We start from the raw sequence: 18,381 nt of genomic DNA on the forward strand, positions 1-18,381 counted from the left end.
AATTGATCAACATTTGAGTCAGCACAAATCATGTCCACAAATATAATTTACGATAGAAAATATTTAAATTTGACTTTTGGCTAAAATTAATTTCTAATACGTATTATGAATTTCTGAGAGTAATGGGGGAATGCTTTTGATACAATAATATACTACTAAATACGATAGAAGATATTAATTTTTGGGAAAAAAATTATTTTGGTGGGGTATTATTAATCAGATTGTAAATATAATGAATGAAAAACTAGGAGTTAAGTAAATATATTTTGCTCATCCCATGTTTTTTTTATACACACTACAATTTTGCCTCGACTTTTTATAGTGCTACTTAACATAATACAAAAAATTCTTGTGAGATAGTCTCATGAGTCAATTTTGTGAGATATATCTTTTATTTGAGTCACTTATGAAAAAATATTACTTTTTATGTCAAAATTATTATTTTTTATTGTAAATATGAACATATTTGATCGGTCTCATGAATAAAGAGACTATCTTATAAGAGACCAACTTCATTCATAACTCAGGTCCTAAAACACCCTATTTTGCCCAACTTTAAATTTTACTATTATTAGTCTAATTAATAATTAATACATAATCCAAAGAATCACTAGTTAATGGTTATAGCCACAATCCGTGCAAAGAATCCCTTTATGAAGAAGTAAAAGCGAATTTGTGTTATTGTTCTTCGGTTTATTCCAGAAATCACTGCTGTATAATATTTATAAATATTATTTGAAATATAGACCATGAAATTCTTTATGATTGTTTGTGCATAAATTGCAAGTATCGCATGCCTTTGATTCCAGTACAACTAAAACACCAAATAATTAACAAACCATAGAGTTGGTTTAATTATCTTTTCTGTTGGCCAGAGCAATCAAAACGTGCAACTTGAGCTAATATACTGCTTAAAAGATTTCAATTGAACTATTATTACTAGCTATAAATTTTGGTAAAACGACAAGAGCTCGGTCCTACAATTGATATCAGAGCCAATGTCACCGGTTCCATTGTTATTGATTGTAAGGAATGTAATTATTTAGAGAGATTGTTGGATAATTGGTAGAGAAATCGAAACGTGATGTTTGAGTTGCACCATTACTATTAGCTATCAGTTTTTATAAAACAACGAACACACGGTATTATACTAAGATCTCATTTTCGCACATCCTTCCAAATTTTTAATGGATATAATAATTGAATCAAATATTTAAAACCAAAATTTCGTAAAATGGCACCGAATACAGACATTTTATTCCCCATCTCGAATTAATCAATACAAAGAGCCCATATGGTCATGTATGTTCCAACATATATTCTTCTATCAGTATAAGACAAATATCGAATGATTATATGTTAGAAACTTGACGAATATCGAGCAAATATTTTGAAATAATACAAAACGGTATTATTTTAGGAAAGGAAAAACTATAGAAAGTAGACATATGAATCATATTTTGCTTTATGTCGGGAGGCAACTCGAGTAATATTTAAAACCTAATTATTAATTGGGTTTTAAGGTATCTATCCTTGTATAAAACATTTTTATCATGCATTGTATTCACAAATTTGTCATCCCCATTGCTTTAATCAACCCCATTAATAGTATCCAAATGGGTATGAGAATTACCATTAGCGAGAGGCTCCTCCACTTTGAGACAATCTTTGCTGATTTTGCCAAGAACTGGAGCCATGTCTCTAGGATACACATTCACCTTCAAGCCATCCTTCATGAACAATGTCAAGGACATCTTTTGGTCCACCTTGTGCCCCGGTGCCACCTTGAGCTGGTGGCGGAGCAGCACGGCCGCTGCGATCGACTTCATCTGCAAATAAGCCAAATCCTTCCCTAGACAAATCCTTGGTCCCGCATTAAACGCCACGAATTGAAATTGATCCTTGGGTTGGAATTTCTTGCCATCCTTGGACAACCATCTTTCTGGTTTGAATTCGAGGCAATCGTCCCCCCAAATAAACTTCATTCGGCCCGCCGAGTAAATGGAGTAGGTAATACTTGATCCAGCAGGGACGAACGTTCCATCCGGCAATATGTCATCTGCCACAACGTGCTTAGAGTCTTCCGGCACTGAAGGGTACAGCCTAAGTGTCTCGGATAACGCCGCCTTAAGGTATATCAATCGGTCAACTTCTTCAAACACTAGGGGATCTTCAACCCATTTCGAAATATCACTGCCACGAGTTTCCATCAATACGGAGCTTAGTTCAATCAAGATTTTCTCTTCCACTCGTGGGCTGGAAGTCACCAGCCAGAAAAACCAGCTCAGCGCCACAGATGACGTGTCGCGTCCAGCTAGGATAAAATTGAGTGCCACGTTTCTTAGGAATTCATCGGTGTAAGACTCTTTTTTCTTCATAAACCTGGATAATAAGTCATCATGTGGGGACCCACCGATTTGTTGACTCATCAATTCGAGCTTGCGAGTGTTGATGACTTGGGTCAAGTAATCGTCCACGTGTCCTAAACATCGGCTCAGGCTGGCTTCCATTCCAAGCCGGACCCATTTTTTCAATTTCCAAATAAACTCCGGCAAGATAAAGCGTTGTAAAGTAGCTTCAGTGGCTCGATCAAAAGCCGACGCGAAGCTGTTCTCCGGTAGCCCCGGAGACAAGGTCTGCGGGTCCTTCCCAAAAGTCAAGCCACATATGTTGTCAAAAGTAAGCCGTAACAGAAGGTCCTGGAGATCAACAGACTCGCCCAAACGCTGAGCCGTCTCGAGAATCGGGCAAAACCTATTCTTGATCGCTCGGCTCACCCATCGAGCCATGGCTTGCCTAAGTGTCCGGGTAGTGAATTCCAGTGCGGCAGTCTTACGTTGGAAGAGCCACGTGTCGCCGTCAGAATTGAAGATGCCTTGCCCGAGTAAATCATGGAAAACAGCTTGCCACGTAGGCCCCTTGGGGTAATTATCAAACCTAACCTTCAAAATATGCTCTAAATTCTTCGGGTCGCACGTGACCGTCACGAGGCCTTGTTTCCGGCCCAAATATGGAATCGCGCATATACAAGTCTGATATGTGCCGCCGCAGGCCCGAAGATTCCCGGCGATCCATTCATGCATTCTGTTGCTGTTCTGGATTAAGCCCGGGAGACTCCCCAAAACGGGCCACATTCTCGGGCCGTTGGATCCTCTTAAAGTCCTCGTGATTGATCTGAACCACACAAAATATGCTGCTACAAATGCTGAAATTATCAAAACCGTTGATGTATCCATCTTCACCCCGATTCACGAAACCTTAAAAAAAACCCTCCCTCTCTGAACTTCAGAAAGCTCCAATCTTGTGTATCTCTGAACCCAGATGTAAAAATCTGATGAGAAAAGTATATGTAACGTAAAATCAAGGATAACAATCTTTTTAAAAATTGGCTGAACAAGAAAAGGTACCAGTATTCATCCTACAATGTGATGAAAACAGTGAACGAAAGAAGATATAGGCCGACAGATCTGCGAGTGCCAGAGATGAAGAAATAAAGTGATTTATAGAAAATAAAGGAGTTGCAATAAATACGGGGGTCGACTTCTTTTGAAACCCAGCATATACTTACACAGATATATGTATATATTATACATCTCGACATTAAATGCCACCAGAAGGGGTTGTGCTTGAATTAGCCAGCATTCCACATAATTTAACAGCTCAGAAGCAAATAATCCCACCTCCAAATTTGATCTCAAGTACTGTAAATGTAAAATAACATGAGAAAATCAAATTTTTTTTTAAAAAAATACTCTTTGGAAGGAAAATACAGATTTGAAGTCATCCCATTACCCACCGCTTATTTTATAATGGCTTTAATTTCCACTTTAACTCCATCATGCAACAATGTTTTGAAATCCTTTTTATTAAAAAAATTTAGGCATTTTCTTTTGGTTTCTAGTTGACTTGTGATGAGTATGTGCTCACCTAATTTGGCAGGAATGGAGCTCCTTCTTAAATTCTTGCATTAAATGGTGGAAGCAAAGTTAATGAAATTAGTTGAGAAAGCATGTGCACATACATACATACATGCATGATGCATGCAGCACGAATCTATCATGGATGCATGATATATACATAACAAACTATACGTCAGCTCGGAAAAAAAAATCATTGTATATAATTGATGTGTGCGCCATGGATGTCATGGCCGAAGGTATACAAAACGATGGAATATGAGGTATTTTGATGGTATCTAAATATAAGTCTACATTGTTATTAATTGGTTTTACCCATTATTATAGTACTCGTTTAAATCAAAGTTACACATTTAAAAAATAATTTCAAATCTTTCCTAGAGTAAACTGCAGTCGTGGTCCTTGTTAATTTTGTTTAAAATATTGTATCAATCTTCATATATTATTGTGGTTGAATTTGGAGTAAGTAAATGGAATGTACAGACGTAAAAGTCATACTTGATATGCGAAATGATTTAAAATTTATTTTGATAACTAAAGGTTTCAAATAACTTACTATATAATTGACAAAATTATATATTAAAACAGATTTGTATGATTTATATGTATGTTCATAATTTTAGTGCTGCATGTTTTTGCTTATTTCCGGTCTTTTATTATCGACGTGTTGACGTGACATAGAACATACCAACATTTTTCGATGCAATGTCACCATTTTCAGTACAACACAATCATTTTCCATATCTACGTAAACATTCAATTGAAAATGACGAAATCCAATTTTTTCAAAAAAAAAACAAATCAGTAGACTAAAATCGTGAATTGACCGATAACATGACCAAAAATAAAAAATATACGAATCAAAAATATTATTCTCCTCATGTATTGACATAATTATCCAAATGTACTATTCGAGATGGTATATGATAAATTAATTTGCAGATCAAAAATATTATTTTTCTTGTAAATATTGTTTTTTTTTGTTTTTTTATTAAAAAGAAACACACAAAAGGATATTAAATGCATTTATCACTATGTAGTGATCATGACAAGTAACAATAATAATAATAATTTTATAAGAATGCGAAGGAGTATTTATTTGAGTTTTATTATAGCTTTTATAAATCCAATTTTATATATCCAACCCTTTTAACCAAATAGTTTCTTCCAGATATGTTTTACAACATTAATTGAAATACTAGATTATTTTCTTTCATGCGGATCGAAACACGTGTTAGAAACTATTATAAAAAAAAACTCGACTTAATGATGATACACAAATTGTGATATCCATAACCGAACGAGGGACATTACATAATGATATCAAAAAATAACTATTATGTGAGCAAAATTCTACATGGTATGGGAGTCACGTCTTGACTTCGTGAGACAAAATGTTTATATACACGAGAATTACTTTTTAAATTTGTAGGAGTCATTTCTAGATTTACGGGATAGATCAATGAGTCAGGACGCAACGAAGACATCGTCTTATTGTGATATCCCATGCCAAAATGGGAGGCGTTGCACCAATTTTTATTTTTATTTTTTAAAATAAAGAATTTGTAAGCTGCTCAGTACTGCTACTGACGTTACAAAGGGTCCATTTTAACAATTTAATTCTTAATTTCCGATTTTCAAGTGATCAAAATGGAAGCTGTTAAAAATATGTTGTCTACCATTGTAAAATTTTATTTGATATATCACCGAATAATATTAGTTATATTGCTCTTATATTTTATTAAATAGTTAATTAATGCAGCATAAAACAATCAAATGGGACATAACCAGTTAACCACGTCCAACAACATCAAAATACAGTTGGAGAGGAGCGGAAATCATCTGTTTATCACAAGTGGTGTCTGAATTGATGGTGAGAGTTTGATCAATAGTCAAAAATTCATTTCTCCTTATATTTTTTTGGGCGATCTTGTCACATAAAGTTTGCTCAATGTAGTTTACCTGAATAACGTGATTTGCAGACTATTGTGTTAATAGTAAGTTCACTCAGTGCACATCGAATGAGAGCGACTGACGGATTCCCACATCATAAAAGAAAAAAAAAATACAGCTGGAGAGATTGCAAATTTATTTGACGTATGGAGTCAATCAGATGATCACATATCCTACAAAACTTGTGAAGGCTAATGGTTTCCATTCTGAATCATCAATCACTCACATGTTTAAGATATGAACCAATTAAAATTGATGAGTGGTAGTGTACATATTTGCATATAGATCAACCATAAATAAAGACTATAAATGCATTGGTACCATTCTAAAAAACTCAAAAGACATAAAATTTTCGATATATATCTTAACCTTTTGTAGTAGTAATTTAGCAATGTCAATGTCAATATGGTTTATCTGACTAACGCGATAAAGCACACGTTTCCTCTCCCACGGCTTTTCTCAGCACCCCAAGGGCCAAGGAAACCGCACACGGATGTTTTCGTGTGTGCCCTTCTGTGCGATGAAAATCGCTTTGTTCTAATTACCACAACTTTTAAAAAAAACTTGATCGAATATATTTGAACTTTATGTGGGGATATAAAATTGAATTCGCCCAATTTTAATCATTTGTAACTTTTAATTATGCAACTTCATCTCATCATTGCAAAACAGGAGATGATACTATCAATGTTAACATCGGCATGATATGAAGATGTTCACTTAATCTCATCCTTGAACATGTTCTTGGAAATTGTAAATTATGTATAGTTGCAAATAGTGATGTTCAAAGTTACAGCTACCCTATTAGTGTGATATATTTAAACTTTCTGATATTATTTCTTTGGAAAGTGCCTTCCCCTTGTTAAACATAAGCGATAAGTCGATAACTATAATATAAAATATAGATGCACAGAAATAAAACTAAAAAAATTAAGACACATGACTTCTGAATTTTATTTTATTTTATTTTTTAAAAAAAGAACGAGTTCCATCTGTTCACGCTGCTAATTTGTCCCCAACTTCCCATCTATAACAAACCAAAAATAAATAAAAGTTAAAAAAAAAATTGAAAAAGGCTTGCACTCATTAACTGCGCCTACAAAGCTTGAAAATCCGCTCAAATGAAGTAATAATTGAACAGGCAAAAGACATCGCTTTCTTATCTAAATCTAAATTATTGAAAACAAACAGTTAGACGGTGGCATAAACGCACCCCCCCCCCCCTTCTCTCCTCTAATATGCAATCATCGGAATCTTTACGTGACTAGTATAATTTGTAAGTTATCACCCCACATTGTTGGTCAGTCTAGGAATATCGGGCGAGTGAGTGAGGCTTGCTTGTTAAAGCAAGAAGAGGCAAGTTGCACATAAGCCGCCGGGTCGCACGTCGAAAAATAGCAACTGTGAATACTTAGATTTAGCTGCCCATTAATTAAATACTTGCTACTGAAATACTATTTATCATTTATCTTAATTTTAATTTAGATCACTAATGAGGATTCAGTTATTTCTAGCATGATTGGGGCCTAGATAGTGAAACTATAATGATGTGCTGGTACTAGGCTAACAGATTGGTTGTGGTATACTTATTAGATATAGAATCCATTCGAGGAGGTCGAGATTGAAATAAAGTGTGTAATTTTTTTTTTTCTAAGTAACTAAATTTACATAAAATAAAATACCATAATTTTAAATCTATCTATAAAGTATAAATGTGTTGCACATAAGGATGTTACCATATCGATCGGATTGGACCGGTTTCGGTTTCGGTTTCGAATAGTGGAATAATGGAATGGAGCCAAATAGCTGTCAGCTGGATTCATCGGATTAGTAGTATAAACCAATCCGAAATCGAAACAGAATTGAATGAAATTAGGACATTGTTTGAAAATAATAAAATTTTCCAATAACTATGTATATAAATAACTTATTTATAAAAGCAAAGACATTAGAAATTAAATATATTATGAGATCATACTTTAACCATACCGGATTATAATAGTTTTGGATTTATTTTCAAGATATCTGATCAAATTCAACTTTGATGTCATATTCATTTCAATCCAAAATCAATTAGAACGGTTTCAAATTGAACCGGATAAAGTATGACCAGATTCAAACCGGTTCGGTCTGATAAGCATCCATGTTTCTTTAGTTTTGTCATAGGTTATTGTTGTACATTGATTATGACATACTAAAAAACTTGAAACGGAAACATGCATTCGGACATGAGTAATTTCTCTCTTCATTTACATTATCCCATTCTCAAGTCCTCATTTTTCATCTCAAATCATTAGAGTGATCTGAGTGTTATTATTATAATATTTGTTAGATAGTTTTATGATGTATTAAAATAGTGGGTTTTTTTTTAGAAACACAACGAAAAGTTGTAACCTATAAAATATTATAGTGAAATATTTTCATCTTGTCCGTAGTTTTTATCCTACTAATTTCTAGGATCAAAACTAACTTGGACAAAGTCTCAACTCCCCACCACCTATTCAACAATTAAACATTGGAGCCCTTGGGTTAATAATGAGACTAGCAGGGACAAAGTTTGAGCTCCTCCACCACCTTTGCAAGATCACCCTCAATAGACAATATATACTTCAATGATTTTAGAATTAAACATTGGAGTCCTAAGTTACCAAGAACTTCGATCTAGAACATAGTATGAGCTCCCCATCACTTCTTCTAGATCACCCTCAGCAGCAAACACTTCAATAATTTTAAAATTAAACATTGGAGTCCTTGGGGTTACCAAGGACTCCGAGCTAGGACATGATCTGAGCACCGCATCACTTCTACTATATCACTCTCAGCAACCAACACTTCAATAATTTTAAAATCAAACCTTCGAGTTCTTGAGGTTACCAAATGCTCCGAGCTAGGACATGGCCTAAACTCCTCACAACCTCTGGTAGATTACCCTCAACACGCAACACTTGAATGATTTTCGTATTTAACCTTAGAGAACTTGGGTTTACGGTTTACCAAGGGCTCTGAGATAAGATATAGCATGAGCTCTCCATCAATTCTGCACTTCAATAATTTAATATTAAATCTTAGAGTCCTTCCGAACTAGGTCATAGCCTGAGTTCCCCATCACCTCTGAGGCCAGTCATGGGTGTGATGACCATAAGCATGATTAGTATCACAATAACCATCTACTTTGGGAAACTCAAGCCCTTTCTCTGTTCTTTCTGACTCTGGACACCCCTATTGACCACATTGTACTTCCATGACCTTTCTGGACATATTATCATAGAGGTATATGTTCGGAATGAGGGCATAGCTCGGCTCCGTACCTCCGACATTTCCTCAAAATTTTCCTTCCTTCTATCTCCACGTTATTTCTTACTAGAACTCATCTTTAAGTCTTGCTCTGAAGGACTTAACAAATATGTCTGCAATTGCAACTGGAACCTTTAGATGGTGTTGTTAAAATCGTGCACACTTTGTCTCATGCTCTGTAAGCTGAAGATCAAGGATGACCTCTAGCCGAAGTGGTGCTCAAGAATTACCTGAATCTTAAGAGCTGGTCAGGATAACTTGAAGCTAAAAAGGCAAGGATGAGCTCGTTGAGGACGACCTTAAACTGAAGATAATACTATAGGCTCAAAATATGGTCAGAGTTGAGGATCAGCTCGAACTAAGCATCTGAGAACATGTTCGATCCAAGGAGTTGTGGATGACCTCCCTCCAGAGAATTGGGTATCAACTTGAGCTCGAGAACTGCGGATGACCTCCATACATAGAGCTGTGGATGAACTTCATGCACAGAGCTGAAGATGATCTTGAGCTAAAAAGACGCGGATGACCTCGATCCATGGAGAAAAATATGGTCTTGAGCTCAGGAGCTGCGGATGACCTCCATGAATAGATGCACAGATGAACTCCTTGCACAGAGCTGAGGATTAACTTAAGCTCAAAAGTATGACCTCTATGCACAGAGTCCCAGATGAACTCCATGCATAGAGGCGAGTATGACTCGAGCCAAAAAACTTGAGTACTATATGGGCTCAAAGAGCATCCATTGTCGGCTGATTAACAGAAGGGATGGGAGAAGGAGGATGAAGGCAGTAGCAGTAATTGACGATTGGAAAGAGAGTTAGAGATCATAATTGCGCTCCAATCTATCCTGATTATCCTTCCTCACACTCCCAAAATCAATTTTTTTTTTGAAGAAAACACATTCTTCCTCTCCGAAAAACCTTTGTCAGCACCAAGGAAGGACCTTCTTCTCCACCTTCATAATTTCTACATCTTAGCTCACATTTCCCACATACAATGCCAAGTGATAGTAACTAAAAAATAGGGTAGGTATTTTTTGGTTGTTGATAAGGGGTGAGCTCTTTTCGATGGAAAAACACAATTAACCTGCTAACTAACCACTTGGGAAACACCTGAAAATAATAAGGTGAGCTCCCGGCGACGATAGAACACACCTGACCTGCTAACCAACCACCTGGGAAACACCTGAAAATAAAGAGGTTAGATCCTGTCAACGGAAGGACACGACTGACTTGCTAACCAAACACCTATAAGAAAACCTGAAATCACAAACATGAGTGTTAGAAAAGAGGCCGGAGGTGAGCTCTGTTGTTACCCTTCTGACGTTCAAGTCAATTCTCGGCGCAATGAGTACAATATATGCTGAGAGTAAAATAAATACCCCCTGAAAATGAAATCAAATATGATATTTATAGGGGGTTATCAAAAGTCAAAGGGCACTTCTTTTAGCAAATCCTAGGAGTTCATATCCTGGATGGTGAACTGAGCCATCCCCAATTGAGTTAAGCAATCAACTTGGAGAACTTTTTGCATGGGAGATTGAGACAACTACCTTGTCCTAACTCCTATGTAACTATGTCACTCATCGCCGAGATCGGCTATCTCGCCAAATGATCATTACATGTATTATCAAATATCACTCTTTTTGCGTGTCAAATATAGACAGTTGAAGGGTCACCTTCACATACGACCAAATGGTACAGATCTTGAAGGATACGATTTCCCTTTACGACACAAAGTAAGCAATTGGGAGATGAGGAGCTGAGACATGGGATCTAGTCCAAGGCACGGGAGTTAGAACTAGGCATGGAAGTTCAACCAAGGCAGGGGGCTAGGCCAAGGCATGAGAGCTAAGTAGGCTGGGGAGCTCATGCCACTTTGTGCTGAGGAGCTTGCCATGGAGCCTAGCTAGGAAGTTGCCCCATTAAAGATCTACTAATCTTATTGCTAGGCCATCCTCTGTTATTCGGGCATACATGAATTGAGCTGAATTTTGGTCTTTACATGGGCTCGTCCCTTCAGGCTACGTTTGGTAGGATGGATTATGGGAGGAGTAAGGAACAAATCACATATTATCCGTTGTTTGACTCGTTTTTAAGCTTACATGTGATAACTTCCGGCCCGTGATTAGAACACTGTACGAGACTGAAAATAAGAGAAATTTGTCCCAACTTTTTGGTGGTATAGTGAATCCTAAAATGAACAGTAGTTGATATTTATGCTTCCCGTTCCCAATTTACCCTTTTATCTCACCAACCCAAAAAACCAAACTCGTCTCGTCTCTCTTCAATGGCTGCCTCTCTTATTCCCTCTCAGGCTTCGAAACTCTTTGAAGGGTGAACTACTTTTCTGTCTTCTGTAGCAGTTTTGGAAGCATCCGTGTGTGGAGGTAACTGTTGTACGGGTTTTTTGTGTCGAAGACTTAGTTTTCCCGCTTCTTCTTGGTGAACTTATAATGATTGCTGCTGAAATTTCGTCTCATTTCTTTATTTGTGCAACCGAATGTAAGCTTGAGCTATGCTATGGAAGTGAGGTTAGGTTATCTGTCAATTTCCCCCAAAATTTTTGAAACATAGTAAAGTTAAAGAAAGTAATTTCCTTGCTTCTCTGTATCAACCTGTAACTAATTGGTTGTAGGTAAGACTACTTTTTTAAAGTAAAATAAAATTCTGAAATTTACATGGCTTGCCAACAAATGTGTGGAACTGTAAAGAAGTGAAATTTGAAATACAATTTCGCATTGTGTTTTTTGGTTAACATACATGTGCTTTAATCGCGTATCCAAATCACATTTGTCAGTTTACAATGTTCCTGTCATTTGTTTGGTAACGAGACATAAATTTCCAGTTTTCTATTCACTTTAATCACAACATGGAGCACCGTAGAAAACTTGTAATCCTTCTGCTGGTCTACCATATGTTCTGTCGATCTTTTTTGATGATATGTCTCCTAATACGAGAGCATGCACGAATGGTGTCAATTACCCGTCGTGTCCGTCGAAGACAAGCTGCTTCGTACAGCATGATCGGCAGAGTCAATGCTCAATTGAGCAATTTGCATAGAATTATTGAAGTCGGAGATATCCAATGTGTGACTAACTTAAGAATGAATCGAAGCGCGTTTGCAAGACTCTGTTATTTGTTAAAAAACGTCGGAGGGTTAGCTGAATCAAGGTACGTACGAGTCGAAGAAAAAGTGGCAATGTTCTTGTCTATATTGGCGCATCATAAAAAGAATCGTGTTGCTGGGCATGATTACATACGTAGTGGACAGACAGTTAGTGCTCATTTTCATGATGTTCTTAAAGCGTTGCTAAAGTTACATCCATTACTCCTTGTCAAGCCAGCTCCTGTCGATGAAGAATGTAGAAATGAAACATGGAGTTATTTTAAGGTAATACCTCATTGGGATATTTATTGTCCAAAGTTTTGTTTCCTTATTCTATGGTTCGCTGACATAAAGGTTATTTACACATTGCTTACAGGGTTGCCTCGGCGCATTGGATGGAACCCATATCAGTGTACATGTCCCTCGCCGAGATAAAGCAAGATACAGAAATCGAAAAGGTACTGTTGCGGTGAATGTGTTGGCTGTATGTGACCGCAATATGAATTTCATCTACGCTCTGACGGGCTGGGAGGGATCCGCGGCAGATGCTCGCGTTTTACGAGATGCGCTAAGCAGGGATGATTCGTTGAGAGTTCCACGAGGTTTTGTCGCTATTTCTGAATATTCAATTTCCTTGTTCGTTTCGTAGCGATAGTGCCAACTAATGAGTTGGTTACAAAGATTTGTCAAACTATTAATTAATTTTGTGTTACCATCACGCAGGTTGTTATTATCTATGTGATAATGGATATGCAAATGTTGAGGGTTTCTTGACTCCTTATCGCCGTGTTAGGTATCATCGTGATGCTTGGGGCAATCGTGCTTGCGGCCCACAAGATTACAAGGAGTTGTTCAATTGGAGACACTCCCAAGCTCGGAACGTAATTGAAAGAGCATTTGGTTTGTTAAAAAAAAGATGGGCCATCCTTCGAAGTCCTTCGTTTTACCCAATAAAAGTTCAGAACCATATAATTTTGGCTTGCATTCTATTACACAATTTCATACGAAGTCAAATGGATGAAGATCCAATGGACAATGTAGCAGAGTATGGTGGGAGCCCGTTTAATGACACACAATCTGCTTACATTAACAGTTTGGAGTCTTCAATAGGGTGGGATGCTTGGAGAGACGAGTTTGCAATGTCGATGTGGAACATGAACAATTAACTCGCTTGTATTTCATTTCAATCAATCGCTACTGTACTTTGATTTTCTTTGTATTGTTTTATTTTATGATCAATGTTCAAAGTTTCTGACATTATTCACTTTTGTGCATCCAATTTTGGGTTTGTTAAAATGGTTCAATACAGCTTTGACACTAATGTTTGCTTCCTATTTCCGTCTGTCTTTTCTTGGACACGCAGTTTGACAATGTTGAAGTATTTTTTTTTTGTACAGCGGCAGCGAAACAAGACACTTGACTGTCTATGGATAGTGGAGCATCATCTGCGAGCGTTGTCGGTCGGAGCAAAAAACAAGACAAGACACGACGTAGTTGGAATGTTAGAGAAGAAGAAGTTCTAATCCAAGCACTGAAAGATGTCATAACGAAGGGATGGAAAAGTGAAAATGGATTTAAGGCTGGATATTTGAATCTGCTGGAGAATGCAATGCATGAATCTATCCCCGGGAATAGTTTACGTGGGAATCCACATATCAATTCGAAGATCCACGTGTGGAAGAAAACATATAGTGCTTTAATTACCTTACTAAGCAAAAGTGGTGTGGGGTGGAATGATTGTAATAACACAATCGATGTGACAGACGAGACGTGGGAGGCAATCGTGAAGGTATTGTTTTGACTGTTTATTTAATCTTCATTACGTAGTTGAATTCTCTTGTTTACTTCTTGGTTTTGTCGTAGACCGACCCAACGCTACGTTCAATGAGACACAAGCAGTGGACACATTACCATGACTGGTGTGAGATATTTGGAAATGATCGTGCTACAGGTGAGCGCGCAACCAATTTCGAGAGTGCACTTCATGAGGTCCTCAGCATAGATAATGAACTACCTACTGCTGCGTGGCTTCCCGACACACCTGCATTTAACACAGTTGACGATGCTGAAGACTCTAAATCTGAGACGAATACGCCGTCATCAAAACCCAAGGAAGGTGTAACTTTGAAGAGTAAGAAAAGGAAGAAAGATAGTGACGCCGAGCAGACCATAGTTGAAGCCATCAAAAACCTTGCTGACATAACGAGAACCACTATGACAGATTTGATCAACAAGGTTGGTTCAGAGGACAAGCTTTCAGATGCACAGGATGAGGTGTTGAGGGCGTTGGACGGGATGACTCATCTTTCAGAGGACGAGCAAGTGCTTGCTGCTAAGTTGTTGTTTAACAACCACAACGACTTAGCTTTGTTTCAACGATTAGGTCATCGCGGCAAGGTTTGTTTGGTGAATAGGCTTTTGGCCGGAAATTAATGGGTGGACAAGATGTGTTCTTTGCGAAGTTGAATCACTTTTAATCGTCCATGTACCACCCGTAAGCTTTTAGTATTTATCAAGGGCATTCTACCAGTAGGTGTTTTGGGTATGTGTTTTGTTCAAATTTAGTATGTGTCATGCGTTAGTACATTTTGCTGTTGTAAGAAGTTGTATATGTGGTTCGACGTTGTCAAACAAAATGATGCAGTTGTGGTGAATTTTGTTAATCAAATTGGAATGTAATGCAATTGTTATATAGGTTTTTATTATCCTCAGCAGTAACGCTATCGTGTACACGACATACAATGCTGGAAAATACAATTGTTTACTGAGGTTTGTGCGATTATGACTTTCAACAAAAAAAGAACTACAAATGCACAGAAAAATATAAGGCATTTTTACGCTACAAACAGTACATTCTGATTACTTTCCAACGTTAATTTACAAATGTTGTTACAAAATCAGCTCTTCCCCACAGTTGGAGACAGTACTACCAATTTGCCTAATCTACTAACATGGCGTCAAAAAGGATAGTACTACATTACGGATTCAAAAGGGTGGGGAAAGAACAAACTTCTTCTACTGTTAAACCTGCTACACACTTCACTCAGTGGTGAGGTCAATTACGAGGAAGGCCGATTCGCCAGGGCCGGCCATTTTTTTCTTCCAATCTTCAGCTTTGTTGACACGATGACGTTGGACTTTGGCGGTGTCATCTTCTTCTTTGAAAACCGACTGTCGCTCCATTGTTGGGTGACGTAACTTCATTTTCTTCCTCTTGCCAAGGAAATCAGAGACAGGTTCAAGCATTTCAACACCCTGCCATTTCACTTCAGACTTCTCACCTTTCTGAATATTTTTGGTCTCATCGTCGGAACAAAGATCAATAATCGGTACAACGTAGGGGCTTGTGACAGTAACTTCAGAACCAAAGTTAAAAGTAACAGACATGTTTTCGGAAGTGCACAGGCATACAAACGATTTTGGATGGTATGTATATCTGATCATCAGTAAGAAGAGGTATTTAAATAAACACATTTAATATAACATATCTCACCCAACTACTTCTACTAATTAACAATCTTTGAACCTGTTCAATCAATTCCACAGACACGTAGCTGACCTCCAAAGAAGATATGCAAATCACAATCTGCTGCAGGGTCCCAGGGTGGTAGATATTTGCCATAAATAACTTGGTAAAAGATTTACATTTAATACTAATATTTACAAATCAACCATAAATGTAGTCCTCGGTGAAAGTGTACATGCTGCTATACCTTTTACCACACAGAGGATTTAATACATACACTTTCACCACTAACCTGCAAAGAAATCGTGAAATAATTTAAAATGATGTATTATCGAAGTTTGACAACAAGTAATTAGAAAGTTGTAGTATAATTTTCATTCAATCAGTACGCCAGGAACGGATTCATGGACATACCAATATCAAGGATGGAATAGAACACAAACTGAAGGTGATGATCAGTGATATGTTTGTAGAACCATGAACAAAGTACACACTCAAATCAAATCTGCTTAAAATGTCAGCACACAACAGCAAAATGAACGCCGCCCTTAAATATTATGTTAACACAAATTATGTAATTCAGACATTGAAGAAAATAAGAAAATGTGTACCAAAAATACTTACATGCACACAGTAAGAAAAAAGGAAAATTCATAATCAGAAGTCATCTTTTACTCCTCCGTAAGTTCCATTTGCTCCAACAACAGAGCTATCTCGTGGGAGTTCTTCTCCATTCTCTTCGCAAGATTGCGATTTTCACGAGTTAACTCTGATATAGCTTTCAGTAAATCACCTACTTTGTTACAAGTCTTACGCTCATTGTCACCACTATGATTGGGGTTACAAGGGGAGAAATTAGGCTGCGAGCATGAACTTTCAACAGGCTTTGTTCTGAAATAACTATCAAATGCTTCCTCGGCCTCTTTCCTACTCTCGTACCCTTTGAAACAAGCACCAGGAAATCTATAAACTTCAGAGTTTGCTTCAGACCACTTGTCATACACACCAGATTTTCTTCCAACAAAAACAACATAGGTTTTAGGCTGCATTCAAAGATGTTTCGGCACAAAGCCGAGAATAGTTAATATATCAAATCAACAAAAATTACACACACAAAACCACATACTGTTATTCATAACAGTTAATGGAATCCAACCAAGGCGGTCGACTGGTTACAAGGTCAGAGTAACATTAGAAAAATAATAGAGAAACAAGACTGAAAATATAAAAAATAAATAAAAAAAAGGTCTCAACTGCGAATCCAAAAATCTAAAACATATGTACAAAAGAATGTTCAACAAAAGAGAATTAGAAGACATCACCATCTCGTCGATTAAATATGGTTTACAAGTAGCTGGTAATCTTGACGGACGTGAGTTCGAATACCGGCCAACACGTTCACAAGGATGGAATCGCCGACGCACGAACAAAAAGAATACGATGCACAGCAACGAGTCCGTTTCACAACAAAAGATAACCCCAAATCGTATGGGACCTGTAATTGATGGAAGAAAAATTAAATGGATGTATGCACAAAAAATTTGTAAAACTTACTATGCAAGATATTCACCACAGCAACGGAGGTATGCACAAAAAATTTGTAAAACTTACTATGCAAGAAAAATCAGAAATTGGTATGAGATTCCCACAGCAACGGAGGAGGTAAGGGTTGGGATTTCGGTTGACGAAGAAATTTTGGTGCCTCCCAATTTTTACAAATTACATTTATATTATTTTTATTAAATATATATTGTAAAGTTAATTATTTAATTATATATCCAAAAAAGTTAAAAATATTATTTTAATTAGAACTGAGGGTATTTAGGTCATTACATTAAAATGTAAAGAAATAATCCTTCATTCTAAATTCATATCAAACACCATGTTATTTATCCGACCATATTATTAATCCATATCTTTCATTCTTTAATCCCTTTGCTTACTAATCATTCACTTATATCATCACTCGTACCAAACATAGCCTCAGGGTATCAATAACTATTCTTTTTCTACTTGGTTTTTGATAATTTACCAATAAAGTTTTATAATTACAATTAACGAATTGCGAATTGTTGGAATATACGAAACAAATTGAGAGATTTGAACCATGACATATTAGAGAATTTGGTTTTCAGTGTTCCCTTAGGCTTCCTTGATTTGAGAGATTTAAGCTGAACTAGGCCCATAACCTATGTTTCTTTGGGCTTTTTTCTTCACCTACCTTCGTTTGCTTTCTTACAGAGTTATACTGGCCCCTCACTGAATTTGGTCTTTAAAGAAGACCAACAAATCAAGACCATAGATTAAATATTTGCAATGATTTTGTCATGTTGGATCTGTTCAAGGAGAAAAAAGATGCAAATCACATTGTTTTAATCTGTTAATCAAATTAATTATGTTTCGATTTATAAGTGAGTGTTTGTTACTGTTTTTTTTCAAAAGTGAAACTTTATAACTTGTGGGGAAATGAAGAAAATCAGAAATAGGTAATGTTGGAAAACAAAAGTTAAAAGCTGAACATCAGACTTTGATAAATAATTGATTATAATACTAGTTTGTTATCATAATCAATTTTGTAAAAGTTTAACCGTCAAATATCATTTGATAGAAAATACCAATTTTGCAAGTATGGTGAAAGCAACG

The 18,381-nt window shown here is 36.7% G+C and overlaps 3 protein-coding genes across 4 annotated transcripts; 2 read left to right on the plus strand and 1 right to left on the minus strand.

Annotated features, from left to right (window-relative positions):
• Positions 1–1,261: 1,261 nt before the first annotated feature.
• On the minus strand, positions 1,262–3,807 carry LOC140980903 (cytochrome P450 86A22-like). 2 transcript variants are annotated; one of them, XM_073447011.1, is made up of 3 exons: positions 3,569–3,807; positions 3,408–3,467; positions 1,262–3,311 (listed from the first exon to the last, which is right to left on the minus strand). In XM_073447011.1, exon 3 carries the CDS (start codon positions 3,234–3,236, stop codon positions 1,590–1,592), a length of 1,647 nt encoding a protein of 548 aa, XP_073303112.1. In that variant the 5' UTR covers positions 3,237–3,311; positions 3,408–3,467; positions 3,569–3,807; the 3' UTR covers positions 1,262–1,589. The 2 variants fall into 2 exon arrangements, with proteins under 2 accessions (XP_073303112.1, XP_073303111.1); XM_073447010.1 differs by having other exon boundaries at positions 1,262–3,467.
• A 7,872-nt stretch (positions 3,808–11,679) lies between these two features.
• Positions 11,680–13,468, plus strand: LOC140980408 (uncharacterized). Its single transcript, XM_073446206.1, has 3 exons — positions 11,680–12,557; positions 12,649–12,874; positions 12,996–13,468. The coding sequence occupies exons 1-3, from the start codon at positions 12,036–12,038 to the stop codon at positions 13,436–13,438; spliced, it is 1,191 nt and encodes a 396-aa protein (XP_073302307.1). The 5' UTR covers positions 11,680–12,035; the 3' UTR covers positions 13,439–13,468.
• Positions 13,469–13,683: 215 nt separating this feature from the next.
• LOC140980409 (uncharacterized) lies at positions 13,684–14,794 on the plus strand. The gene is made up of 2 exons (XM_073446207.1): positions 13,684–14,061; positions 14,136–14,794. The coding sequence occupies exons 1-2, from the start codon at positions 13,699–13,701 to the stop codon at positions 14,703–14,705; spliced, it is 933 nt and encodes a 310-aa protein (XP_073302308.1). The 5' UTR covers positions 13,684–13,698; the 3' UTR covers positions 14,706–14,794.
• The last annotated feature ends 3,587 nt before the right edge of the window (positions 14,795–18,381 follow it).

Source organism: Primulina huaijiensis, chromosome 7 (assembly GCF_012295235.1).
Source record: "Primulina huaijiensis isolate GDHJ02 chromosome 7, ASM1229523v2, whole genome shotgun sequence".
Lineage (NCBI taxonomy): Eukaryota > Viridiplantae > Streptophyta > Magnoliopsida > Lamiales > Gesneriaceae > Primulina > Primulina huaijiensis.